At 38.7% G+C, this 27,931-nt stretch overlaps 1 protein-coding gene across 6 annotated transcripts in view; it reads right to left on the bottom strand.

The window, feature by feature from the left end:
• GSAP (gamma-secretase activating protein) overlaps positions 1-27,931 on the bottom strand; it is a 102,422-nt gene that overhangs the window by 21,684 nt on the left and 52,807 nt on the right. For all 6 annotated transcript variants that reach the window (XR_008372932.1, XM_053553890.1, XM_053553888.1 and 3 more), the window contains 11 exons: positions 26,433-26,537; positions 26,153-26,212; positions 25,112-25,155; positions 24,162-24,247; positions 16,677-16,754; positions 15,241-15,318; positions 11,554-11,646; positions 11,215-11,432; positions 9,126-9,195; positions 8,505-8,587; positions 5,156-5,209 (listed from right to left, as the gene is read on the bottom strand). Coding sequence is in view for 5 of the 6 variants with exons in the window: in XM_053553890.1 (XP_053409865.1) it covers positions 5,156-5,209; positions 8,505-8,587; positions 9,126-9,195; positions 11,215-11,432; positions 11,554-11,646; positions 15,241-15,318; positions 16,677-16,754; positions 24,162-24,247; positions 25,112-25,155; positions 26,153-26,212; positions 26,433-26,537 (969 nt within the window). In the remaining variant the exon portion in view is untranslated. The remainder of the gene's footprint in view (positions 1-5,155; positions 5,210-8,504; positions 8,588-9,125; positions 9,196-11,214; positions 11,433-11,553; positions 11,647-15,240; positions 15,319-16,676; positions 16,755-24,161; positions 24,248-25,111; positions 25,156-26,152; positions 26,213-26,432; positions 26,538-27,931) is intronic.

The raw sequence follows: 27,931 nt of genomic DNA, 5'->3' as shown, positions 1-27,931 counted from the left end.
ATCACCTAGGAAGCAGACTGAAGATACCTACATCATCTCTACAGAAATGCAGGGCATGAATTCACCAGCCCCAAGGTCTGTTTATAGCAGTGGTTCTCAACCTGTGGGTGGTGACCCACAGGAACTGTATTAAAGGGCCACGGCATTAGGAAGGTTGAAAACCACTGGTTTATAGTAAGTAATGCTGCTTTGCAGCATCATAAAATTATGTTTCACAGTATTAATTGGACTCACTATAATTAACTGTCCCACAAAATACGTTTAAACTTTAAAAAATCAATATTTCCCATATATCCAACTGACACTCTGGTAATGTTATTATAGCTTGGTCAGAGCAACAATTCTAATTTTTAAAAATTATAATTTACATTGTACTAATACTTTAGATCTCTCACAACCTTACCTTGGAAGTTATATTGTGGGAGGCAGGGGAAAAAGCATCCTTTGTGCTTGACTAAGCTATTACAGTCACGTTCTGCCCAATTAAAACAGCATTTTTTGACATTTTTTAAGTGAAGAAGTCTCTAACTGAAGAAAAGCCTAGGTACCAACTATACTTTTCCCAGTTCTTCAAGGTATTAGGCCACTGAAAGACGTTTGCACTAATGTACTCACTTCTAAGTGGCTATAAGTAGGAGGGAGATTTAATTCTTTCTGGCCTTCCAAGGTAGTTAATAATCTCTAAACGAGTGATGAAATACACTTAAGATATCAAACTTTAAAAAGATTTTGGTAGGAGTACCCCATTTCTCCATCTGTTCTTTTATATTTATTGTTCCTGTGCGTGTGTGTGTGCATGTAAGACAGGGTCTCACTCTACTCCCCAACTAGAGTGCAGTGGCACCATCACACTCACAGTTCACAGCAACCTCAAACTCGTGGGCACAAGTGATCCTCCTGCCTCAGCCTCCCAAGTACCTAGGATTAGAGGTGTATGCCATGACACCTGGCTACTCTTGTATTTTTTTTTCTTTTTGTAGAGACAGAGTCTTGATATGTTACTCAGACTTGAATTTCTGGGCTCACAAAACCCTAGGATTACAGGTATGAGCCACCACACGCAGCCTATTTCCAATTTTTTAAAAAAATCCTTACATGCTTCCTATGATTGGATAGTTTCAATGGTTTCTCTTCTCACTATAAAATCAAGGGCAAGTTTAACCTTTTTTTTTTATCATTGAGACAGAGTCTCACTTTGTCACCCTTTGTAGGGTGCCATAGCGTCATAGCTCATAGCACCCTCAAACTCTTGGGCTCAAGCGATTCTCTTGCCTCAGCCTCCCTAGTAGCACAATTTTAACCTTTAAAAAGTCACCAAAGGGATAAAAATCATTCTTAGGAAGGTCATTCTGCATGACATTCCAAAGACCTTGTTTCAATACATTTCTTGTAAAGTCTTTCAGGAACCATTTATAAACCATTTTTGTTTCAGGAGTCAATTTTCTAATTCAACTAGTTTGTCCATGCTAACATGTTCATATACGTTGTCATCCATTCTGGCCACAAACTGATTTTTTTCTCACCGGGATGTCCCAAATCCAGGTGTGAGCAGATGAGATGTCTGGCGAGGACCAGCCTCCTAGACAGCCGGGGTTTTACTGTACCCTCCTGTGGCAGAAGAGCTGAACTAGCTCTCTGGGGTCTCTTCTATAAGGGCCCTAATCTCAATCACCAAAGGTTCTACAACCTGAAACCATCACCTTGGCGGTTAGGACTTCAACATAGGAATTTCAGAGGGACACAAACATTCAGACCATAGTGATATATTAAATATTCACAAAGTGCTCTACTGCATGCTAGTTTTGCAGACAGCACAGGAGGGAAGTGCGTGCACAGTTTCATTTTTCCCTTCCCTCTCTTGATTTCCTTAACATAGCACTTATCCACCAGGGAGAATGAAAAGTGTGGTCAGAGTAAACAGGGATCCCATGGGCCTCCAGGAAACAGTATGGCAGCAAGCACACATTCGAAAGGCAATTTGCCATTCAAGTCATGAGTGTTCAGAGCCGACTCCTACCAGGTAAGCATAACAAGAACAGTCCCATAACTGGAACTAGGCAGGGAGGAGCAGAGGGTTGGGCTATGCCACTGCAATCAGGTCTTTCACAGTATAATTAAGCTGGGATTTGGGGCAGAAGAAGTAGGTCAAAGGCAAAGGCAGCAGCTTATAGTGAGTGGTATTGTGCTAGCCGAGATGGGAAACAAATGAGAGCTATCAGGGCCAGGTGTCTTGTGAACCGGAAGGTACTGATTGGGGTTCTCAGCTGAGCCACTGGGTGGCGGTGGAGGCAGCAGGTCAAACCAAATCGAGTACTGTCTTCTCGCTAGTGCAAGGCCAGTGCCAGCATTCAGCTCTGCCTTCCCTGCTGGATCACGTCTGTGTGGAGAGGTCATAGAGAGATCTATAATATTTCAAACTTGTCCTAAGTAACCACTAGCACGTGAACACAGTGGAGCCGCCAAAATGCTTCCACAGATGTGTGGGGGTGGTTAATGGGAAACAAATGCAGAGCCAAATGCTAAAGATACAGAGAGAAGAGGAAAAAAGTGAGAGGTAAGAGGGAGTAAGCCCTAAAGGAGAAGAGGACGTGGAAGACATAAACACGTCATTTTACACACACACCCCAGAGGGCAAAAATAAACTAGTTGGTTCCTAAGCAAAGCCAATCATAGTCTTTGATTAAGCCAATGGGTAAAAAGCTCAAGAGGACTTTCCCATCACTGTTTTATGCTTTTTAATTTTTGAAATGAAAATAGACAATGTTGATAAGGTCATAGTAAAATTGGTAAACTCACAAATACCTTATAACACTGTAAATTATCACAACTTCTGTTGACTATCAACTTAACAATAAAATAAGAATTAAAAGGTATAAAAATTGGACAGCACCTGTGGCTCAAAGGAGTAGGGTGCTGGCCCCATATACCAGAGGTGGCAGGTTCAAACCCAGGCCCGGCCAAAAAAACTGAAAAAAAAATAAAAAACTGTAAAAATTGTCATAGTCTTTCACCCAGTGATACTCCTGAGCACTTAGCCTTCGAGGAACAAGTTAAAAGAAAAACTGCGTGTACAAAATATGCACTGCAACATTATTTTTAACAGTAATTTTTTTTAATTGAGGGCTTGAGACTGTCCAAAACAAAAGAATAATTGAGTTAAGACATAACAACCCACTGGAATCCTATGGAGTTATAGAAATCATAATCATTAAAAAAAAGAAATTATTAAGCTTAAGTAGCTTAATAATAAAAAATGATTATAATTTGTAATATTTATCAAATATCTCTAGATCACAATTACTACTAGGTAAAATACACATTCCTATGACAAAGACCAAGGAGAAATGAGGGAAAATACACAACTGATATATTAAAACTGCAGAATTGTGGCTGACATTTCATTTCAAAATTTTTCTTCACTAAATGATTGTCCATTAAAAATATTATGGGTTTAATAGGAGTAGTGGTAAAGGCAGAAACAATAATAAGAAAGGGTGGAATCTGTTAATATACCTTTTAAACTATTAATAAAACCATTCTTTTCCCTTTATCTTCCTACGTTAGTAGGGCTTCATAGCAGTACCACACCGCTGCCTAGAAACACAGCTCATCACTCTATCTCGAGGGATTCTTCCTAGAACCAAAACCCAGACCCATGAAACCATCCCAATCCGTCCTCTCTTGACCTAGACCATCACTGTGACCTCAAACACTGTGGCCTTCCCCAGCTGCCCAGGCCTGGCCTATCCTGGGAAACCCCAACTCCTTTGGCACAAGGGACCAGTTTCATGGAAGACAATTTTTCCAAGGACAGAGATTGCAGGGGTGCAGATGGGGGTTTAGATTCTCATAAGGAACACACAACCTAGATCCCTCACATGTGGAGTTTACATTAGGGTTCCCACTTCTATGAGAATCTAATGCAGTGGTTTTCAACCTATGGGTCACGACCCCTCTGTAACAATGAAAATACATCCTGCATATCAGATATTTACATTCCAATTCATAACAGCAGCAAAATCACATTTATGAAGTAGCAATGAAAATAATTTTATGGTTGGGGGTCACCACAACATGAGGAACTGTAGTAAAGGATCACGGCATTAGGAGGCATTAGGAAGGTGGAGAACCACTGCTCTAATGTCACTCCTGATAGGACAGGAGGCAGAGCTCAGACAGTGAAGCAGCAAAGTGAGCAATGAGGAGCGGCTGCAAATACAGATGAAGCACTTTCATGGATCCAAAAGAATCAAATGTAAATAAAAGGCTCACAGTGGGGCAGTGCCTGTGGCTCAAAGGAGTAGGGCACCAGAGGTGACAGGTTCAAACCCACCCCGGTCAAAAAAAAAAAAAAAGAACTGTAATAAAAGGCTCACTGCACCACCTGCTGCGGGGAGCTGAGATTTCCCTGTTCACGCCAAGCTGTAATTAGCAGAAGGCCATGCCAAAAGCAACAAAGAAGCTTCAAGGAAACCATGCTAAACTACTCCCCTGTTTTTAACTACACGTGTGTTCTTCTCTAGTCACCCTCCTCCCCCCACCCCAACCTCTTCTCTCTATTGTTCTCTGAAGGCTTCTGAAACCACCAGATTGCGGAAAGACACTAACACCTAGAGCTGAAGGTTCTCAGCTGGACTGAGACCACATGGTGAGCCAATATATAGATCACTCTTGAGAAACAGAAAAGCTGTCTTAGAACCTGCAGGAAATCTGATAATCCCAGCCCAGATTACTTAATGGTTTTAAGATCGGAAATTCCTTGTGTGTGTGAGTGCATGTGCACACACACATTTTGAGGCAGTGACAATGCAAATGAGGCAAAAACAGCTACCAGGCTCTCTAAAGGTAATTTATAAGAGCTCCTCCAGCCTGGACTGGTTTGAGGCACAGCGGCAAGTGCTAGTTCTATGCAGTTTAGGTTAAGCACTGTAATTCTCTCCTACCTTTAGGAAACTTCCCTCCTCAAAGAGTGTGCCTAATAATTGCTGTAACATCATACCGTGACCACTCACTCACTCACGAAGAATTCTCCAGAGAACCAGCTCCTACCCTACCCTGCCCATTTGCATCCCTTCTGGGACCACCATGATACTGAGGGCTGCAGAGCTTTAGCCACATGCGTCTGTGCTTTAGCCTCTCCCCGTAAGGGACTTACCTTCATAAGAGGCAACTCAATGTCTTCCGTCACAAGTGTTATTCCAGGAATTTCCTGTAGTGGGGAAAAATATGTATGCACAACTGCTCAACAGATCAACTACAAACCAGCTCAAGCTTTCAGGAAGTGTGTTTGTACAGACAGAAGCTGTGGGCAGCTTCCAGTTTGCTAATCTCTACTTTAAATAAACCTTGGAGTATATAAATAACAGGGAACACAGCCTATCTCTTGTCTCAGGAAGGGAAATATTCTTTTAAGTCACAATTTTAATAGTTGACAGGGTCTCTAAAGGAGAGGAGAAGACTATAAAGAATTGGAGAGCTGAGAGTGTATTTTTTAATGCATTTCTATTTAGGAACAAATGCGGCAAATGACATTTGCACCAAATGTAATAATAAAGGGGGACTGTTCTGTTATTTATACTCCTTCCTTCTTCTTCTTTCACTTACATATATCATAGTTGGTCACTGGCTCAAGAGAAGGAACCAGGAACAATTGGATTCTTCCTGACTTCAATGGAAGATTTTCCTGTACCTCATTGTCCAGCTTCATTTCAGAAATAAGAGCTCCTGATAAAGCATTTCTGCAGCACTATCACAATGGTAAATCTGAAGGTGAGCAATTCCTATCAGGAAGTCCACACCATAACACTCTGCACTAACTAGTCAGCATTAAAACAGAAATTGAATAAAAAGAAAAATTTTCAAAATTGCCCTGTATCCACTGTTGTTTTGAAAAGTGTGTCTCTATGTTAGTTATGTAATTGGCCTCTCATCTGGTCAATTCAGCTTTCACTTCCTAAAAAAATGACATATGAGAAAATAATTAAGGAAGTGCTGTGTAGAAATAAAAACTGGCATTTGTTTAGAACTTAAATGCCTAGATTTAACTGATATGCAGTTTTCCTGTGAAAAAGAGCATTGCAGTGATAGAAAAAATTTTTCAGAAAATTCAAGAAACGGAGTTCTGCATTGTGACAGTAGAAAGCCTCTGAGAAGAATCTACCCTGGGTTTCACTTATCACTACTCAGCAACAGAAGATACCTTTGAAAAGCATTAAAATTTCACCACAGTTTTAGGTTAAGAATAGCACTTTATAATAACTATAACAATAGCATTTTATAATAGTTACAATTGTTTACAAAGCATAATTCAGGATTATCTGTGCGTAAGAGCACCATATTTTCTAGTATCTTAAAAATCCAAGTCAGTTTTTGCTCTATGGAGGGATGAAATGACTGTTGTCTCCTGTGGCAACTTTTTATTGAGGTCATATAACATTGAGAGCATTTGTGAATTAGAGAAAGGAAAACAAATGATTTCCATCAATGCTAAAGATAAGCACAGGCTCACAAACTTTCAGGCTTACAAGGGAACTTCAAGGTAACCTACTCCAACCACAAGAAGTTTAAAACGACATGGTAAACCCCAAGACAAGCTCAGTATCCAGAGTTTATAATGTGGTTTTGTGTTGTACTTCCTGATGTCACTCTGTGTATGTCCACAATGGCACTGCTGCCCCACGGAGTCCTGAAAAATGTATGAGTGCAGCTGTCTTCATGATGATATTCTCACACCACACGCCATTAACACGTGCTCAGTCTTCCAACATCACCCTGGGAACTAATGTGGTGGTACAAGCCCTGAGCACAGAACACCCAGCAGTGGGTGGTGGTGTGGAGGGCGCTGAGATGTGCATTTCCTGACTCTGGGTGGTGTAACCTGCAGACTTCCTGCCACATTACCACAGAGTCTGCATGTACATTCGCAAGCCTTCCGAAAGAAAACTACAGGAGCCTAGAGAAGGACCAAGCTCAGGGCTTTCCTTTATAATTCTACGGTTAGGCACAAAAACCTAATAACTATTAATGAACAAAAGACAAGAAAAAAAAAAGGTTGCCTTTAGAAAAACACTACCACTGTGCACATCTAAAATCTAGAATGGAATCCAACACGCTTGATAGGACTGTATTCGGTCATGGTCTAAATATAAAATGGGAAGTTTCATAATTTATCCTAGTATGTATTTTCCTATGTTACCTAAATGCAATGTATTTTTCTAAATATGTTTTTGATACAAGCCTCTTGTTCATATATGAAAGGAGAGAGGCAGAACCTCTCTCAGGTGCAGCCTCTGAGTGCTTTCACTTGCTAGTTCAGCAAAGCTCAGTGTACTGCACCATGTTAAAGAGAACGAACAGTGTCTTAGCTCACCATTTCCTAATTTATTTAATTTTATTATTTTTATTTTTGAGACAGAATCATACTCAGTTGCCCCAAGTAGAATGCCATGGCACCATCACATAAGCTCATGGCAATCTCAAACTCTTGGGCTCAAGTGATCCTCCTGCCTCAGCCTCCCTAGTAGCTGGGACTACAGGCACCCACCACAATGCCCAGCTATTTTTAGAGACAGGGTCTCGCTCTTACTCAGGCTGGTCTCAAACTTCTGAGCTCAAGCAATCCACCTGACTCAGCCTCCCAGAGTGCTAGGATTACAAGCATGAGTCACCATGCCCCAGCACTGTTTCCTAATATAAAAGGAAAGATTCCAGACCAACAGGAAGAAAACTTGAATGGAGTGATATGCCTAAGATTGTTGGTTCTTGCTGATCTTGAAGCTCTGCAGTTATTATAGTTTTCTTTATGAGCCATGGAGATCCTAATCTACCCAATAAAACAGCAGTGATCCAGCCGTTCCTCATTTATAAAAACCTAATAAATATTTCAATCCATTCCAGTCATTAAAAAAAAAAATACTAACATTTTATAAAAACACCACGATAGAGGTTTAGTTCTGCCTGGTAGTAGAAAGAGCAATAAATACCCTGTATATCTATCTTTTCCTTTAACTTTACTGCTTTTTATATAAATCCTTTTGGTCAATAGCAGGGATTCACTATTACTTTTCTGCCAGAAAATTCCAGTTCCTTATAAGTTAAAACAGAAATTAAATCACAATCTTGGCCGGGTGCAATGGCTCACACCTGTAATCCTAGCACTCTGGGAGGCCGAAGTAGGTGGATCGTTTGAGTTCAGGACTTTGAGACCAGCCTGAGCAAAAGCAAGACCTCGTCTCTACTAAAAATAGAAAAAATAGCCAGGCATTGTAGCAAGTGCCTGTAATCCCAGCTAACTCAGGATGCTGAGGTAGTAGGATCGCTTGAACCCCAAGAGTTTGAGGTTGCTGTAAGCTATGATGCCAGGGCACTCTACCCAGGGTAACACAGTAAAAAAAGAAAGAAAGAAAGAAATCAGAACCTTGGCTACTACAACAGGAATGGCATGTAACTGATCCATAACTGTGAATTGATTTTAATTGCATACAGAATACAAAGTCTTAACTTACTATATTCCAAGTGAGCACTGAGGAATATGGCAAGAGTTTATCCACGTTACTTGTTTTTGGATACACACTCCAATATGAAGAAGCTGAGTAGATGTTTGAAAGGTTAAAGAAAAAAAAAAAGATGTGGTTTAATAAGGAGGCAGTTGACAATTCAAGCAAACCAACAAAAATTTTCAGTACCTATCCCTCATCCTCAAGAGGTTAACCATTATGATTGTATCTACTGAGGAAAATGTTCAGTTTCTGTTTTTTTACAATGAGAATAATTTCAAAGCATTTTTATTTAGTACTACATCTACCCAGATGACATTATACCACTTTATACAAAAGCAGCCAGCACAAATCTGGGCTGGAAAAGTTCATTTTACTGAAAAAAAAAATCACTAATAAGGTCACAGAATCAAAATCCAGTTTCTTATCTCATCAGTCTCTGAACAGCCACTGCTTCTCAGGAAACCACAAGAGAATGAAATTTAATTAGCTGCTGACTATAATAGAGTCTGTTTTAAAGTGCTCCTAAGCAGCATTTTGACAAGTTGAGGCATTCATTATCAATTTACTGCTTTCCCTCCAGCAAAAGGGTCAAGTACGCAACTTAAGGTGCGGCATCAGCACACTTACCAATTAGAAATTCCTGAATGAGGTCAAATGAATGGCAGGCAGAGGCCTTCTCAGAAACCCATTGAATAATCTTTAAAAAGTAAGACAGAACTCTGTTGGTATTTGAATCTACGCTCCACCCCACCACCAAGGAAGTACAGATATATATGAACCTTTTAAATTCTGTATCTATTTTGGAATTGCCTAAAAATATATTCATTTCTACACTTTCTTCAGGATACATAATGCAAATCCAGGTGGGTAAAAAAACTATATTACAAATAAGGTTCCTTTTTATACATCTTTTTAATAAATGTCCTTGGCTGGTGTCCAAATAAACCTTTTTCAACCCAATGTTTGTTTGTTTGTTGCTAGAACAGGTCATGTTACAGCAAAACACCACTGGGAAGAGCTGTGAAAACAAAGCAAAACAAAACTGCCAGGCTAGCAGGCAGCAGGCCTGGGTGTGAATCCCAGCTCAATCATCAGTGTGACTGCAGCTAATCTTCATGAGCACTAGTCTACCTCCATCCCAAAGGAGGGATTGTCCCTGCCGTATATCAACAGCTCTCCCTCAGCCTCTCTAACCACTCTCACCTGCAGAGCAATGACACTCCTTATGTACTGCCACAATCATACTCACATTCTGTTCCCACCACCAAGCTGTTTTATTCCAAACCTATCTATGCTACTTATTTTTCACAATTAGGTAATTTAATAAAATATCACTGTAAACAAGTTAAATACATGTACAGATGCAAAAAGAGTGTTGGGTCAATAAAAGGTGAATGCTTTGGAAAGACTCAAAGGTAGGTATCTATAATACTTACTAAAAAACTAGGTGTAGGTTAGACAAATATAAAAGATTGAGCAAAAAATGGCTGATAGGCACAGATTGCTTCAGATGAGTCTTATTGACCTTAGAAATAAAAATCTTTAAAAAGTAACAGGAAGTTGGCTCGGTGCCCGTAGCACTGTGGTTATGGCTCCAGCCACATACACCAAGGCTGGCAGTTTCGAACCCAGCCCGGGCCAGCTAAATGACAATGACAACTGCAACAAAAAATAGCCGGGCATTGTGGTGGTCGCCTGTAGTCCTAGCTACTTGGGAAGCAGAGGCAAGAGAATAGCTTTAGCCCAAAAGCTTGAGGTTGCTGTGAGCTGTGACGCCACAGCACTCTACCGAGGGCAACATAGTGAGACTCTGTCTCAAAAAAAAAAAGTACCAGGAAGTTAAAGATGACCCATTCCTAGTGGTTTTAAGCAAGAAAAATGACTCTGAACTCCAATTAGCCGGTGCACAAAGACCTTAATTTATATCAAAAGGCCTTAAATTACATCATAATGAGCATTTTAATATTTTATATTAAAATAAAATGTCTAATGTATTTATTTAATTAAACAACCACCCATTGGTCCCATACAAGTCTGGTAAGGGAATTTCTCTGACTTCACAGGATAGTTGCAAAAATTAAGTGACAGAGAATGTGTGAAAGTGCTTTGCAAACTACAACGTGCAATGCCAATGTGAGCTATCTTTATTAAAAAGGCTATAATATCTGCCACCAGATTTCATCCCTTTTGATAATTACGCACCAAATACAGACCAGGAGAAAAAGTAGACATTTGAGAAACTCATTATTAACTGAGCATTTCTTTAGAATGTTAATGATGTTGCTAAACATTTATTCACAATATGGAAAAGAAAATACTCAAAAAACCGACATACCCCAGGTATGTCTGATTTCTTTTCTGAATGTATTTACCTTCTCTCGTTCTTTATGAGGTTTTTGTTTCTAGGCCTTATCTTAAACATTGTTATTGTTGTTAAATTTTAAGCCTTTTTAATTTTGTGAAGGCAAAAAGTGGAAACCTAATAAACACACGTATATGTAAAAATAAATAAATAAATAAATAAAAACAAGACATACTCTCAGTCTAAAGTCTCATAAAGATCCATAAAAAACAAACCACAAAAGAATATGTTAAGAGACCACAAAGCTCACTAAGTGTTACCAGAGAGAAGTAACGTCTGATCATTTTCAACCATCAAATAAACACATTCACTATTGTCTATTTGCTAATTATTAAACATGAGCGACATTCGCACCTGGCCTTCCAGGAACCGTGGGCCTCGGCCACAGGACAGCACACAGTGCAATGCAGCCATCTTCTCATAGTCTCGGGAGGTGTTCCATAGGAACCATAATAAATAGGACTGGTTGAGGAATGCTCTATAGAGCTTTCCGGAACAACAATCCAGGACCAGGGACTGTGACAGTGACTGTAAGGAGCCATGAGGTAGCATATCAACCATTTCATTATTTCCTGGCCAAAAAAAAAAAAAAAAAAAAATCAGATTAAAGAACCTCCTCTCACCCAAACTTGATATCAAAGTCAAGACAAATGCAAATAGGCCATATTTATCAGAGAAAAACTACAGCCATACCTGTCTGAAACAGACTGTGGCAGATCAAGTCTGGATGCTGAATGTTAAGTAGATGGAAGAAATGACCAGGTATGTAAACAGCCACATAATAGTCTGCAGGAGAGAAAGGTTTATGTCATCGTCATGTGGTAAGAGCCATAGGGTACAGATAAAGCCCAGAACGTCACACTGTTTTTCTTTGAACTTCTCAAAGCACAGAAGTTTTTGCCAATGTAAAGATGTCTGACGCCAATACATTTCATCTCACTAGCCAGATCTCATTTATTTCTATCTGTGGCTAATTTTTTCAGACATTTATCCACGGTTTTCTTAATTTATACTTTGTTTCTAAGTGAACTGTAGCTTATTGTGAAACTAAATGATCACTGGGAACAAATTGGAATTCAAACAACATGAATTATTCCTTAGTCTGATAGACTAGAAATAGTTCATAATGGAAATTTTCTTCATAATTTCCTCCACTTTGGGGAAGCTCTAACATTTAGTTCCTCACGTTTGCCCACTCATCATCATCATCATCTTGTTTAGAGAACCTTCAAATTGATATTCATCAAAACGATCTCTGCAGAGATCCTGACACTTTATGAAGTACTAATTTATTTCCTCACATAGCGAGCTGCTTAGAATTCATACCTTCAGTCCCTTTAGTCCTCACTTTGCTCAGTCCCCTCACATCATGCTTTCCTTTTTTTTTTTGGCCGGGGCTGGGTCTGAACCCACCACCTCCAGCATATGGGGCCGGCGCCCGACTCCTTTGAGACATCATGCTTTCCTAACCCTTGGTCATGACAGTAGACAGACTGGGAAATAGGGATGGAAAAAGATATCAAAGAATCAGTCCCTGCACTAGATATTTTTATACCAAGAAAATTTGTACCCAAATTGAGACAAGGTATAAAAAAAATAAGTTTCTGGAGAATGGTAGGGTAAAAGTAGCCCTTGTTGGTAATTTTTCTAGGATCTTAGAAAAAACAGAAATTCACATGGTGGTAGTGAATTTTATATAGATGAAACATTTAGATTATAAATGAGCCAGCTAGCCTCCTTTCTCTAAGAAGCAAAGCAACACATGCTAATCATTTACATAGACAGCATTCAATGTAAAAGAAAGGAAAGGAAATAAAACTCAAATGAGTTGATTCATAAATAGCCTTTCAGTCAAAATGGATTAAATGATGTTAAGGTGCTTAGTACAAAATGGTTGTGATAATCTTATTATTATGGTAACACTTTAGTAGAAAAACACAAGTAATGTAGTGGGACATAGGGGAAAAGGTTTGAGTATCAAATGACCTAGTTAACTCCTAGCTCTTTCACTTCGCCAGTTATTAGGGAGGTACTAGTCCCTAGGGGATGTGGGATTACTTTGGGGTGTCACATCACTGGGGTAAGGGTGGGAGGATTCCTGCTGGCATTGGTGAGTAGGCTCAGAGATACTGGGTGCCTCAATGTGCAGGGTAGTCTCACCAGAAATGTCACTATACCTGCGGCAGGCTCGGCCACCGAGGACACTCGTGTGCTCATCCCCAAAGCCTAGAATTATGTTGAGAGACCTCGTATGTGTGATTAGGATCTTGAGATAGAGAAAGTGTCATGGATTATCCAGGGAGGACCCAATGAAAGCACAACAGTCCTTATAAGAAGGGGAGATGTGACTACAGAAGAAAAAGATGACCATATGACAAGGAAAGTGATGGAGTCCTGCGACCACAAGCCAGGGAGTACTAACTAGCCCCCAGGTGCCAGGGGAGACGAGAAGTGAATTCTTCCTTGGAGCCTCCAGAAGGAGCCAGAACTGTTCACACCTTGATTTTAGCCCTTCAAGAGTATTTCAGATTCTGACCTCTAGAACTGGTTAAAGCCCTAAGTTTCTAGCAAATTGGTACAGCAGCAATATTAAACTGATACAGAATATGTTAATTAGACGGATTTGATCATTTCACCATATATGGAAGCACACTGTACCCTGTAGATATACAGAATTATAACTTGTCAATTAATAAATAAACTTTAAAGAAAAAGAAAAGAAACCACTATTGTATCCCCCATAAGTGACTCTAAAATACGCATGGGCACATAACTCACTCTTTCTGAGCCTCAGTTTCATTATCTATAAAATGGGGATAATATCACCAAGCAGACTTGCTATAAGGATCAAGACCACTGAAGTAAAATACCTAGCATACAGTACACATTCGTTAAAGATAAATGAGAGGCTTCTGTTTATAAACATCTTTCTCACCTAGAAGTATTTGGGAGAATTACAGAAAACTCTATTTTTAATATTTCAATCAACATAAGCTCCTTTAAATAAGGTGGCAATTCAGAGAAATTGCATGGAATTAATAGCAAAAAAAAGCATTACTCAATAAATATTGTCACAAAAATTGCTGCTAGAACAGTTTGAATCTTGGGTATAATTTTGTACATATTAAATAAAATGTGCTTAAGAAGGAAAGATAACTTATATAACAGAGCTTATTTTTGCAAAGCTCGTATTTCTGCCCTCTCTGCACTCTGAAGACCACAGAATAAGTTATGCCTGACCTTTTCAAGTCCCTCCCAGGGGGGGATAAAAATAAAAAAAGGTACCTTTGCCCTCACAAAATGCTAAGTTTTCATAGTGGAAAGTTTCCCACATCACTCCTGAGCTGGGATGCTGAGACAGCACTGCTGATAGGAGACCAGACCCAGACCCAGGAAACCTTATATTCATCTCCATTATCACAGGCAGCAGTGGAACCCAGCTCCTCTAAGGCAGTTTCCCACGGGTTCAGACATCATGTTAAGATTTGCCACATACCAGCCCACTAGCATAAGATAACTAACCACATCAGTAGTATCGTTCAAAATGAAAATCTTTTTATGGACTTTCATATCAGTTCATGCTCACTTTGCTCAATCCTCTCACATCACGCTTTCCCAACCCTTCGTCACGACAGTAAACAGACTGGGAAATAGGGATGGAAAAAGATATCAAAGGATCATGTACTCTAAACTTGAAGTTTTCTTTTTTAAAATATTGTGCCATGTCCCGTCTAGGCAAATAACAATTCTATTCCTTACTCTAAGCTGTTTGTGCCCCATGTCCCAACTGGCGTGAAAAAGCAGTTTTCAGGAGGGAAGTACAATAAACTCTTTAAATTTCTTTCATTATAGACTCCCTTAATATGCTCAAACTTAACACTATTGAGGAACCAAACAATATGAAATTTACACAAGGAAAACAACTCACTCAAGTGGATCTACAAATCTTAATGAGACTTGGGAGATTTTCATGATTAGCACTAAGAAATAGACAATTTCCAAAAGCCTCATCCTCTCAAGAATCAAGGGACGTGATGTCTTATTTGTCACAGGCTGTTAGGGGACATCTCATACACAGTCATCATTTTTAAACTAACAAATGGCTTTTTAAGACTGCTGCAATAATGCTCATAGCCTAGACTCCCTAAAAAGGAGGACACGCCCCACAGACCCAAAGGATAATGAGGTTAAGAGGGAGAAGTGTGTTCCAGAGAAACCTTCTCCCATCAGGCTTCAAAAGGGTTATTGATTGTCATCACAACCTGAGTGTCCAGGAGGCATGAGAAATGGGGCACACAGGGCGGAGAAGGAGGAGGGAAGGCACAGCGTGCGGAAGGAGTGCTCCTAGCAGAGGCACAGCTCTCCATCTCCATCACCCACCGAGGTTGAGAAAAGTCACACCCTTCGTCACGTGTGAGCCCGCACTCCCAAGAGCAGCAGTGAAGGTCTGGCTGTGTCCTGCAGAGAGAGAACATGAAGCCAGAGAAAGAATGCAGACTCCACCCAAGGTGACTCTAGGTAACACGCCTCATTTCTAGCGACTGTGAAACTGATACAGCAAGCATCTTCTGACTTCCAGATTTCGTAGTCCCCCACATTCTCCAAAGGCAGCATTGAAGGTAGATCATCTGTGTGCAGTCACAATCGAGTAGTCGTTCTGGGCTTAGACATAACCGTGGATCCCAAAAAGAGGTGAACTGCTCAGGGAGGGAAGGATCCAAGAGATAGTAGAGACCAGATGACCACTGGGCCTCACCCCACCCAGGCTCACTGCTATACTCAGGCAGTCACCGAGACCCTCACACTTGCCCCAGTCACCTTCAAATCCCACTTTTAGTTAGGAAGGGTATCTGTGAAACTCACTGCACTGGGCCTTACTCTCTACTTTTCTAACTCTTAATCTTCAGGAAAGTTTTATTTCCTGGTTTTGATCCTTACATGAATCATTAGGAAAATGTGTGAAAATTTTCCACGAAATCTCACACTAACACTATTAAAGTCTGTACACATATAACATATATGTCTCGTTCTGAAGTTAGTTTTAGTTTCTCCATTGCTAAGTTCTTAAACTCCCTTTACTTTGCTCTCTAACCATGGCAGGTAAGGGTAGGAACTTCTGCAGAATAACAAACTGTGGTAAAATTTTTTAAATATTGGGGGAAATTTTCATCTTTGAAACATTTTAACTCCACTCACATTACGTGCTGCACAAATACTAATTATGAGTAACTAAACAAGTGAAATGATTACTCCTTGGCATGGTTCAGACTAAAAGGCCATACTGTGACCCAGTGCAGAAATGGAGGTGGCTGGGCATCTTATTGTTGTTTCTCTACTCGTGATACAGCGAAATCTTGGGCCATACATATGTGAAATGAAATAAATACATCTCAGTAAACAAGACGTGCCTAAAACAAGGTACCACATTTTCCTTTCAGATTTGCAAAACCTGTTTAGGTCTGAGATCATAAACACTTTTAACTAAAATCCTGTGTGAGTTTGCAAGTAAAAGCTATAGATAATTTTCAACTAGTTATAACTAAAAAGCAAACACACTTTGGGCGAATACCTCCATTAGGATTCCTACATAGGCCTAGAAAAAGATATAGGCCCCGATAAGAATTATGATGTGTGAAAACAATTAACTTAGTAATCACCACTAGTAACTTTTTTTCAGGAGACATGAATTATACATACAGGTATACAGGCATAAACATACTGATGAAAATTGATTGCAAGGTAATAAGACTTAAGATCTAATTTGCTACTGTTTGGAAAAAATGATTACATAAAAGTAAAAAAGAAATGAAAAGTACCTTTATGAATGTAAAACACTGAGTATGTGATTTGCTCCAGAGAAGCACACTTGGGGCTGTAACAGACGCACAAACTTCCTGGAAGTAAGAAAATATTTAGTACAGTTTTAAAGAATATACGTCATAGGTAAGTAAATTTCTCTAAGTCACTTAACCTTGTTTCTATTCCTTCAGATATCCTGCCCTGTCTTACCTCACGTGCTTCCCAAATTCTAGAATTGGTTTATGAACAAGCTAATAAATTTCAAGTCAATAATTATTTAACATACACTATAGGTGTCGTGGTAGACTATGAAAGGATAGGAAAATGCACTATGCATCTAATATGCATGCACTGCCCTGCCCTGCCTTATCTAGCTTGTCACCTTTCAATTATTGCTAACAGCTATGAACACCAGTTTATCAAAAATGTGTTCTTCGCTTTACAGAAAGCTTCCGGTCTTCTTGTTTATCTTGACTGAGAGGCAAAGTGTAGTCTATCTCACGAGGCAGTGGGAGTAAGTGTGGTGTGTGAGCCAGACCCACTCATATTCGGGTCACTGAAGACATAGACCCATAGCCAAAGGAGAGCTCTTAGCATAGAGCAGCCTCCCCAGAGGAGCACTGACTGCTTTCTCCCACCTCGCCAGTCCAGGACAGCCTCAGCCTTCCCACCCCCTCCATGTGTAAAACTAGTCAAAGTGGTTGCTTTTTAAAAAAGATAAAAACATCAGCCTCTGATGTTTTTCTTTTTTCATAAAGAAATGAAAATTAAAACAAGTCACCACATTTTCCTTTCAGATTTGCAAAGGTCTTAAAATTATAAGTGGCCCACCGATGAGGGCATTAGGCTTACTGAGACTTCTATTCCAGTGCTAGTGTTTATGTGATTAACAGAACGAGGACATTGCCAGGTAGAAAGCAACTAGACAAGGAGTCAGGAAACGTGCAGTCAGCCCCAGAGCTAATGTAGACTAGCTGTGTAGATTCAAGCACCACTGTCCTTCAGCAGATTTCAGCATTTCTTCTATTCCACCCCTCTGGTACCTCTATCAAAAATCATGGTAGAAACAAAAGCCCATTTCCTCTAAGAAGGCTATCTTATTGCAATAACTTGAAAATGCCAAATAACAAAAAAAGAATAACTTTATCAGATTAAATAGGAATAATTCTGCTAGATGTAAAATTACTGTTATGGGTTACAGAGCACATAGTGATAACTGTTCTTTAAAATTACAGCAGACTCAGTGGGAATAAAAGTTATCTATCACCAACGCATAAGCAAAATAATAATTATAAGAGTTACACAAATCTCATGTGCCGCTTTGACTACTTTCATACAGTAAACATATTATCAGCAAAAAACTACTGGCTTATCCATTCCTTTATGTTTTATAATCACAAGGAGCAAGAAATAGCTTTTAAAAAAAGGTAGAAACATCAGCCTCTCCAGTAATAAAGAAATGAAAATTAAAATAAGTCACCACATTTTCCTTTCAGATTTGCAAAGGTCTTAAAATTATAATGAATGCTGTCAAGGGAGCATGTTCGTCCTAGAACATTCTCAAGCAGTAGAAAAGTGAACTGGTACAAACACTCTGAAAACTAGTTTTTGCGAGGATTAAATACATTCAGACCTGCTGATACAGTAATTCTTTTAGGAATCTATCTTGGGTACTAAACATGAAAAGTCGACAAAGTAAAGAAGATCATAACCTTCATTCTAGCAGAATCTCTTGCACACCATCATTTAGAGATCGAAAGCTATCATGTTTTCTCATTTTGGAGAAAATTAAAGTGAGATGTAGAATAAATATACCTAATGACACATACTGAGAATCATAGTCAGATCTCATAAGCAAGTACTTCCAAATTGTTAGGTCACAGCTTAGTGTCCCCTCCCAATCCCAAAGAGAAAAAAAGACACAGCAAGGTGAAATGGAGTGAACACAGGGTCTGCGAGGATGCCCAATAGAAATTTCTGCGATGATGGAAATGGTCTATCCTTGCACAGTCCAATATGGTAGCCACTGGTTACATGTGGCTTTGTGACCAAGGATATACTTTTTACTTTTCACTTTAATTAACTTACATTAAAACAGCCACATGTGGCTAGTGGCTACCACATTGGCCAACATAGCTCTAGAGTATTGGTTCTTAACCCTGACAATACATTAAACAAACTTGGGACCCCAGATGCCCGGGCTCTGCCTCCGAGATGAAATCAGAACCTCTGGGGCTAAGGCTCAGGCATCAGTATTTTTTAAAGCAGAGAGAGGGAAGGTGGAAGAGGGGTGGGGCCTTGGTGTGTGCCACACCTTCTGGGGGCAAGACACAATTGCAAGAGGGACTTTACCTAACAAATGCAATCAGTGTAACCTGGCTTGTTGTACCCTCAATGAATCCCCAACAATAAAAAAAAAAAAATCAGCAGATTTGGATTTGTATCTTGGCATTTAGCATTATATTGTTTCATAATTAAATCCTCTAAGCCTTGGTTTCCTCATCTATCAATAAAGAAGTATAAGACTTACTTCATAAAACTTCTTATGAGAATTAAATGAGATAATCTACATAAAACTCTGGCAAAGAAGTTATATTTGGCTATAAAGGTTAGCTTCTATTGTAATTATTCCAGAATAATTGTGCTGCTATTTATAAGTTGGAGGAAGTCACAGTTTGAAAAAACAAAGAATGCTCTTAAGGGTGTATTCAGAGATGTTTAATAAAATTCATCATTGATGAAGATAACATCTCAGCGCTGGTTAGCCGTGGGGAAACCATTTGGACAATGAAAACTATTGTGGATAATGTTTTCCAAGGGAAATTATCTCACTGCAGCCATTATTAAAAGGCTCTATAAAAATGCTAAAACACAGGCCTAATTCTGGGAACTTGTGAAGAGCAACTCTCAGAATTATATGAACAGGAAAGAGAATTTACACATTTCCCAACTTATTACCTCCCCCTAAGGGGCACACAACAAAGAATCACAGCCTGACTTAGAACCTATAAAAGCATTCTAAGTACAGATTCAGAGTTGACCGTCAGCCAGGGAAGGAATGAGAATATTTTTCCTCTCAATGCTTAGAAAGACTGACTGATTTACCCTCCTACTGTAATTTAGAAAAACCTATAGTGTTAAATAATTCACAAGTGTCAACAGCAGCAATGCTTTTGCCCACCCTCAAGCTCATGAGCACGCCCATCACCGAGATTCTAACCTCTGATCCCTTACAGCAGTTCTCAATCTGTGGGTCGCAACCCCTCGGTAACAATGAAAATACATCGCAGCATTAGGAAGGTTGAGAACCACTGCTGAGAAGGTAGCCAACTTCAATTCAGGACAAAGATGCTTTCAAGAATGTAACAAGTAAAGCTGAAAGGACAAAATAGCTAGACCAAGATGTGACGACTGAATGTCAATTTTTATGTTATCAATACTAATGTAAATAATGAAAATAAAGCCTGTGTACGGCCTTGAGTCTATTTGCTTCCTTCCGTGGCCCATGTTTTCTGGCCTCCAGGCTAGTGAAGAATTGAGCTATTACAGAGGGAGCCATATCTGGATTAGATTATTTGCTTTTTTCTTCTATCCTACTTTGCTAGAATAGATTTTGTTTTAACAACAAAGGTAAGATAATCATTTTTGAAAAGTATTTTAGGAAATACATGAACTGACAACTTATTAATCAGAAACCAAAAGTTGCTTCTCTGGCTTGTTTCATCTTAAAGCTGGAAGCATCTCATTTGAAACTGGCTCATTTTTTCTACTTCAAAGCTGACTGTGAAGAGTAAGGCTCATTTTCTACTCTTCCAGACACTGCTGAAAAAGGAAAAACAGACTCTTTCACGTTTTATGCCAGATAAGCCTAACATTTGATTAAATAAGATGTCATAAATAGCCCATTTATAAGTTACAGCTGCTGCTGTTCATGAGAAATTCCTGTGGGAATAAAATGAAAAGGAATAAAAAGCCACATAGAATTAAAGCCTAAAATGATTATTTATATCCAATAGATTTCAAGCAAAGTACCAGGGAAGAATCTGCCCTGCTTCTTCCGTGAGCTCTGGATCCCACTCCATCCCGCCTTCCAAGCACATTTACTCTCCCAGTATTCCTCTCTGCTGTGTCTTTTTCTTTCCTCCTCTACTAAGGACTCGTATATCCTGTAAGTATTCAAATATCCCAGACTAGAGTCTTTACCATCTTAAAAAACAGTGTTCCCTATTCACTTTCCCCTCTGGCTGCAGCCTGTCTTATGCCTCCTCTTACTTCTATGACTTTCTCAATCCCCATATAACTCAGCACAATCATGATTTCACCCCAATTCCCCAGCACAGACAGCTCACATAGCCTCTGTGCTGCTGGACCCACCTCTCGCTACCTGTTTACAGTTAGCCACTATCTCCATTGTGAAGCTCTCCTCTGCTTTGGGCTCCTCTAATACCACACTTGTTTTGTTTAAATATTATTTTTTCCTTTTCCTTTGGATACTTGACCTAACTTTTGTATATTTATGCTTCTAGATCTAATTCTTATGTCTTCCCTTCTGACTCTGCCCCCCTCCCAGGGCTGCGAATGCCCGCTGCTTTCTGACAATTTTCACATTTGTTCATTGCTATTTCTGCCCCTCTTCTAACCTCCAGATTTCTTAGTTAACATGCCCAAAACAACTTGTGATCTTCCTTTCCAAGCCCTACCCAAACCCCTATGCTTCAGTAAATGGTCACCTGCCAGCTGATGACAGAAACCTGAGAACTGTCCCTTTCCATCTAATTTATAGCAAGTCCTTTTAGTTCCATCTCCAAAACACATCTCAAATCCATCTATTTCTCTCCACCTCCATTGTCCATCCGAGTAATCATCTCAAATGTCCAGCTACAACTTCATGCTAACTACTCATCTCCACTTTTTCTCTTGCCTCCAATCCATTCTTCACACAGCAGCCACAGTGAAATTTTACAAATACCTATCTATTCATGTCACTGCCTGCTTAGAAAACTTCAGTGCACAACCAACAGTAGATACTAAAATGCCAGATGAAAAGTCATTAGGGAAAAGATAGTCATATGGCAGCAAAGTATCACCCTACAAAGTACTAATGTATAAGTTAAAATGTCCCTTCACAAGGGATACACACAGTGGCTACTACCTAACCGAATGACGACATCCTGACATTATAGGTCTCCTGAAATGAAATTCACATCACCTATGAAATATTCTCAATAAAAATGTAACCTGTGTCTAACTGTTCCCTTACACAATTGGGTAGAACTTCCAATCCACAGGAAATGTAAAGGATGGAGGAAAAGCTTTATGCCTTTGCGAGGAAATATCCGGAATGTAGGACATTCCATATGGCAAATGGCCAGGACTCTTTAAAATCTTAATGTTGTGAAAAGAAAAACAAGGTCAAGAGGTAGGATGTGAGACTGTTAATGTGCACATTAAAAGAGACTACAAAGCTTAAACAAGCAAATGTAATACACGAATCTTAATGAGACCTTGACTTTAAAAGTTATATATGTATGTATATTTATTTGCATACTCATGACATTTTTGAAATCATTATGAAAATTTGAATATAAAATAAAGTTTATTAATGTAATTAATTTTTCAGTGATAACGGAATGGAGACTACGTAGAACAGTCTGTTAACTAAAAGAGGCGCATGCTGAATTATCAGTGGTAAAGCGTTATAATGCCTCCAACTTATTTTTGAATGGCTAGATCAAAAAGAAGAAAATGATACCTAAATATGGGGAGAATGGTAAAGCAAACACTGTAAATGTTATGATTATTTAAATAAAAGGTACATGGATGTTTGCTATATTTTTGAACTTTTTCGTGAGCTTGAACATTTTCAAATAGATTTTATAATAAGAGAAAAAAACTTCTTCAATGACTTATCACAACTCTTAGGATAAAAATGTAAACTCTCCCCATGATCCACAAGGTCCCAGGTAGTCTGGCCCAAGCCTGCCTCTCCAGTTTTCCTTCCTAATACCCTCCTCCTTGCTTACCCTGCTTAAGTTCTATTGGTGTAAGCTCACACAGTCCTTCAAGTCTCCCCTGAAAGGTCACTGTCTTCCTTGAACTCCCTAGGACCAGCGTACTCATGTATAGAGGGACTCTGTGGCTAAGGGGGACAAGGAACAGGAAAAACTGGGATGAATAATGAGGGAGTGAGGTGGAAGAGGGGGTGATTTTCGGGACTCAGACAAAATGGGATGAAATGCCTGTGGGGAAAGAAATAAGGATGGGTGGGCTGAACTAGAACATAGTTGAAGATGCTAGTATCTTCTATTAAACCTCCCGTCAAATGCTCTCCTGGCTTCCTGTACTGCTCATTCATAATATTTATGATGATTCTATTTAAATACTATGAGTGCGCTTATGTAATGTTCAAAATACACACAAAATAGTGACCCTTATACGAATAAAGATTAGGCCTGTTTTGCTCATTATCATATTCCCAACATCTAGCAAATATTACGTGCTTAATAAATATTACCTTAGTGGGGATTACATAATTTGTTTTTTAACTGCTTTTATCTTAATTCATTTATTTTTTTATTATTAAATCATAGCTGTGTACATTAATGCAATCATGGGGCACCATACACTTGTTTCATAAATAGTTTGACACATTTTCATCACACTGGTTACATAATTTATTTTTAAAGGAATACAATTTTTTAAAGGAATGCAATTTTAGTCAAAGTATTACTCAAGTGGTAAATGTCCAACTTATTTGGGATATTAAAAATTATATTTCGTTCTTAGAGTTAATTGTTTAGGCGAATCAAGTAATGAGCAGTTTTTTTACCAGCTTCATTGAATGTAATCACATTCTTTTCTCATTTTCAAGCATTCCTCTTTCCCTCTCCATTTTCTATATCCATAATAAACAGGTATTAAGGAACAGAATATTGTATACTAATAGCTTTATGTCAAGCTCTGATTGTTAGATCATCAGGTTTCAGCCAGCCTACAGTCACATACCAAGGGGGCGGGGGTCAGAGACTGCCCCCACTGATGTTTTGTTTTTATATGTTCTATTGTCCCACATAAACAAATATATTTTTTAAAAAACTATTGGTGGGGTCAGAGACCTTTGGGGATGTGACTATTAAAACTTGGTACATAAGTTTAGAACACAAGCACATCAGTAAGCCTGACATAGAACACATGACCATCACTGCATGCCATTTGTTAAAAGACAGTGGGTGAGAAAACATAAATTAACTAAATCCACCCCCTCTATTAGAATGATACAAATAATAACAACTCTGCTGACTGCGGGTCCTTTGATACAGACAATAAATGTATAAAACCAGTGAAGAAGATCATTTGATAGATGAAAATCCTCGCGATCATTAATATAAGAATATAGCCCTGTTATATTTTATTTTCATAATCCATATGGCTAAACAATGAGTAAACTTGGTCTAGAACTCATGGGCAGTTGAATAAATTGATAATACAACCCTGGTTATTACCTGTATGGTTGGTAAAAACACACAGAGTAGGATGTTTGGATAATTTCTCCTGGTATTGACGACAATCACATCCAAAGTTGACAAGTCTAAGAACATAAAGGATAAATTACCAAATGCATTTAAAAATATCCCCTCATCAAGGACATGAGTAAATACTATAATATACCCACAAAAGTAGAAACATGTTCCTGAGAAATTTAAGTAGATAGCTATTTTGGTTAATAAATTCAATAATTAAAAAAAAATGATACATAAATGACATTGGACTGGAAATATAGGAAAATACATATTATTTTCAACTGACATTTTTATAACTTTTTTGAACTGTTTCAAAAGAAATACAAGTAAATGTTCATATATGATAAAATAAAGCTAGTGAAATACTTAGCATTTTAGGATCATTGCTCTAATTCAGAAAGACTTTCATTTCTACTACAAATTGATGGCCTTGTGTTTTTTTAAAGTGTCGTATGTTTTTACTCATGTAAAATAGTCTAGAAAAGAAAAAAATTCTGCCTTTTTCTGTAAAAAGGAAATACAAAAAAGAGTAATACAATAGACTCAGCAGAGGTACAAGTGGGTTGACCAGTAGCATCTTCCTTGATGGCAACAAAAAAAGGGGTTTGATGTTTGGTCCTAAACATAGCTTTCTAGCTCATTAAATCCTTCGTTTAATCACAGGGAGAAAAGCACTTCTAAACACAAAAATTAATGAGATGCCCTACAGAAATAAATGGCTAAAAAGTCAGTACAACTGACTCCACGTGAAAATTCTGTTCATTCTTGATAAAGTTGTTTATATTTCCTGTGGAGCACAAGAATATAAAAAAAGATACAACACACAGAATATCAAAGTGTCCTTTCATCCGTATAGCATGTATTAGGAATAAACATAAACATTTTGCCCACAAGGATCTATAAAAATTAGTAACAATCTATAAATAACTTACTTAAATCCTGAGTCACTTAATGATATGTCCAAGGACACTTCAAACTGTCAAAAAAAAAAATCAGTAGAAAATGACTCCCCAAAATGACATTGTGGTGACAGTTCTAGCAACTCGAACAAGCCGGCCAGTGCTGTGCTTGCCTAACGATGAAAAGCCCATTTGACCATCATCACCTTTAGAGGTTATACCCCAAATTCACAGCACAGAAAGTCCATTGAGAATATTCTGGAGTTTACATACAATCACAAGCTTGACGTATATTTACTTCTTGAAGGGCTAATGCTTGGTAATCTTTGCCTTGGATATGTATCACAAATGGGTTATATAATAGGCCATTTAGAAGCAGCACCTTTTACAAGATAGATAGAAGGAAAGAAAGAAGGAGGGAGGGAGGAAGGGGAGGGAAGAAGGAGAAAGGAAGGAAGAGAGGGAGGGAGGAAGGGGAAGAGAGAGGGAGGAAGATGGGGTGTCTTCAAAGAAGAGTAGGTAAGCCAACAAAAGGGCAGGAGGGGCAAATGAAATTCTTGTAACGGTGTGATGCCAATCTGTATTAGATTCAAATATTCCTACTCAAGAAGAATAATGTCCATCACAGATAAAGATATTGGGGATTCCTCACAACAAGGCCAACATTCCAAATAGCACTGTGGGGAATAATGCTAGATTTTTACTAATTAAACTACATTCTCCTATTAGCTTGTCTTCTTTACTTTCAAATCCACCATCCTCACAAATCTTTTTGGGTCAAATAAGTTGCAACCACCTCAAGCTACCTATTATAGACCATACCTATTACTTCCTACCACTCCCCACTTACACTTGTTTCTTTAATGTAAGGCAGTTAGTGGAGAGCTCCTGTGTGTGTTCTAATAACCTATATGAGTCGCATTTGTTATGGAAGTGAAGACTTGAGATGGCAAGAGCTATTTTACTTGCTCATACAAGTGACTAACATCAAGAATGCTATGATGCTAAGATGTTGTTTGTGACAACAACTCTCTTAAAAAGGGACAATACAGACTGATCATTCTGTGGACTCACCATTAAGTTAAAGCTCTCACCAGCATAAAACTGGATGCATTTTAAGATGCTCCTTGATTTCTAAAACAGAAAATAGAATGACTTATTACAAAATAAAAAAGCTAGGAAAAAAAAAAGGAAGCAGTCACAAAGCAAACAATAATGAAAATCCTTTCATTATTTTTAATAAACCTTCTTTTACTGCTCACATCAATGAAAATACAGTGATTGAGAAAGTGCAGCAATGATATGTAAATCAAATTATTCCTGTAAAAAGGAGTGCCCATGGAGTTGTTTTCACCTTCAGGTCAATGTAGTATAATCTCTGGTCTGGCACATCCCACTGAGCCCAAACAATATCCTCAGCTATTCTGTCTCTTGAGAGATGGCCAGAATTTTTAATCACCTAAAGAAGGAAAAAAGTATACATAAATACTTTTAAAGGAAAACATATCTGGAATTCATAATTATTTCCCATATCTGTATGATACATGTAAATATTTCCACACTTTATTTTTAGCACTTCCCCCAACTTCAACACACACGGACAATCTTTCCAGAAGAGTTTTAAGGCATCATTTCATTACTTCCTCTTCCTGAATACTCTATAATGCACTATTTTATTCTTGTTCCTAGTTTAACAGACAGGCTGGTACTATTGAAGGCAAGAACACACCTCCCACAAATCAACAGCTACATGAACAGAAGATTCATAACTTCCTTGCTGTATATAACTCCCTCAGGACTCTGCAGCCGAGAAGCCTTCACTGCTTAAGACAGAGGCTGTGACAGACTTAGCCTGGGAGTGATTATGCAAGGAGCACTTTTTGACCATAAACCAACCATGTGGCTTTGGGCCTGCTTCTTACCTTTATGTCTTCTGCAGTGAGTATGATGATGTTCTCCATCTCTCAGCAATACTTAACTACTCATCCTTCAAGACCTGACTTGGGCATTGCTCTCCTGCACAAAGCTTTCCTTTACCTCCCTATGATGAAGGCAGAGCTCCTCACTTCTGTGTTCCCATAGTGCCTTGTTATGCTTTTATTACAATTACATTTTAATTAATGCTGTACAGCTCCCCCATAAGTATACACTCTTCTACAGCACCTTTCTATTTTCAATGTCTTGATTGTTTCGAGCATGTAATAGTATTCAAGGAATGCATGTTCAAAAGAAGAAAATGGAAATAAGGTGTGCAAGAGTAAATTGCCAAGGATACTATTTATTACCTGTGTAAAATATTTTTTTCACTAAGTAACAAAATCAAAGAACCACAGAACCTTAGAATCAGGAAGTTCCAGAAACCATGTAATGCAATTTCTCTACAGGTGAAAACTGAGGTCCAGAGAAGTTGGATGAAGCTGCATAGTTAGTTCAGCATGGCCTGGAATCTCAATGACCTGACACCCTGACCGTGCCCTTTCAGTACATCACCTAACTACAAAATAGGTGACAGAGTAACCTGACAGAGGAATTAAGAATTCACTTTTCCTCCAAATGCTTATCAAGCAAAAGGAATCTACATTGAGATAAGTAAGTAAAGAATGAAGACATGAGAAATAAGAGCACATGGGGGAAGGGTTCAATTCAATTTGAGTTTGGAGGAGAGGGAATGGGGGAGGGGAGGAGAGAAAGGGATTGGTGTGCTCTCACTTGATGAGCACAATGTAGGGGTGTATGACACACCTTTTGGGTGCAGGGCACAGCTTCAAGGGAGACTACCTAACAGGTGCAAATATTGTCACCTGGTTGATTGTACCCTTGCATGAACCTGAAATTAAAAAAGAAGAGGAAATA

This window comes from Nycticebus coucang, chromosome 11 (genome assembly GCF_027406575.1).
Source record: "Nycticebus coucang isolate mNycCou1 chromosome 11, mNycCou1.pri, whole genome shotgun sequence".
Taxonomy (NCBI): Eukaryota; Metazoa; Chordata; class Mammalia; order Primates; family Lorisidae; genus Nycticebus; species Nycticebus coucang.
Note: the sequence above shows the minus strand (reverse complement) of the source record. Positions and strands in the feature narration are given on the sequence as shown.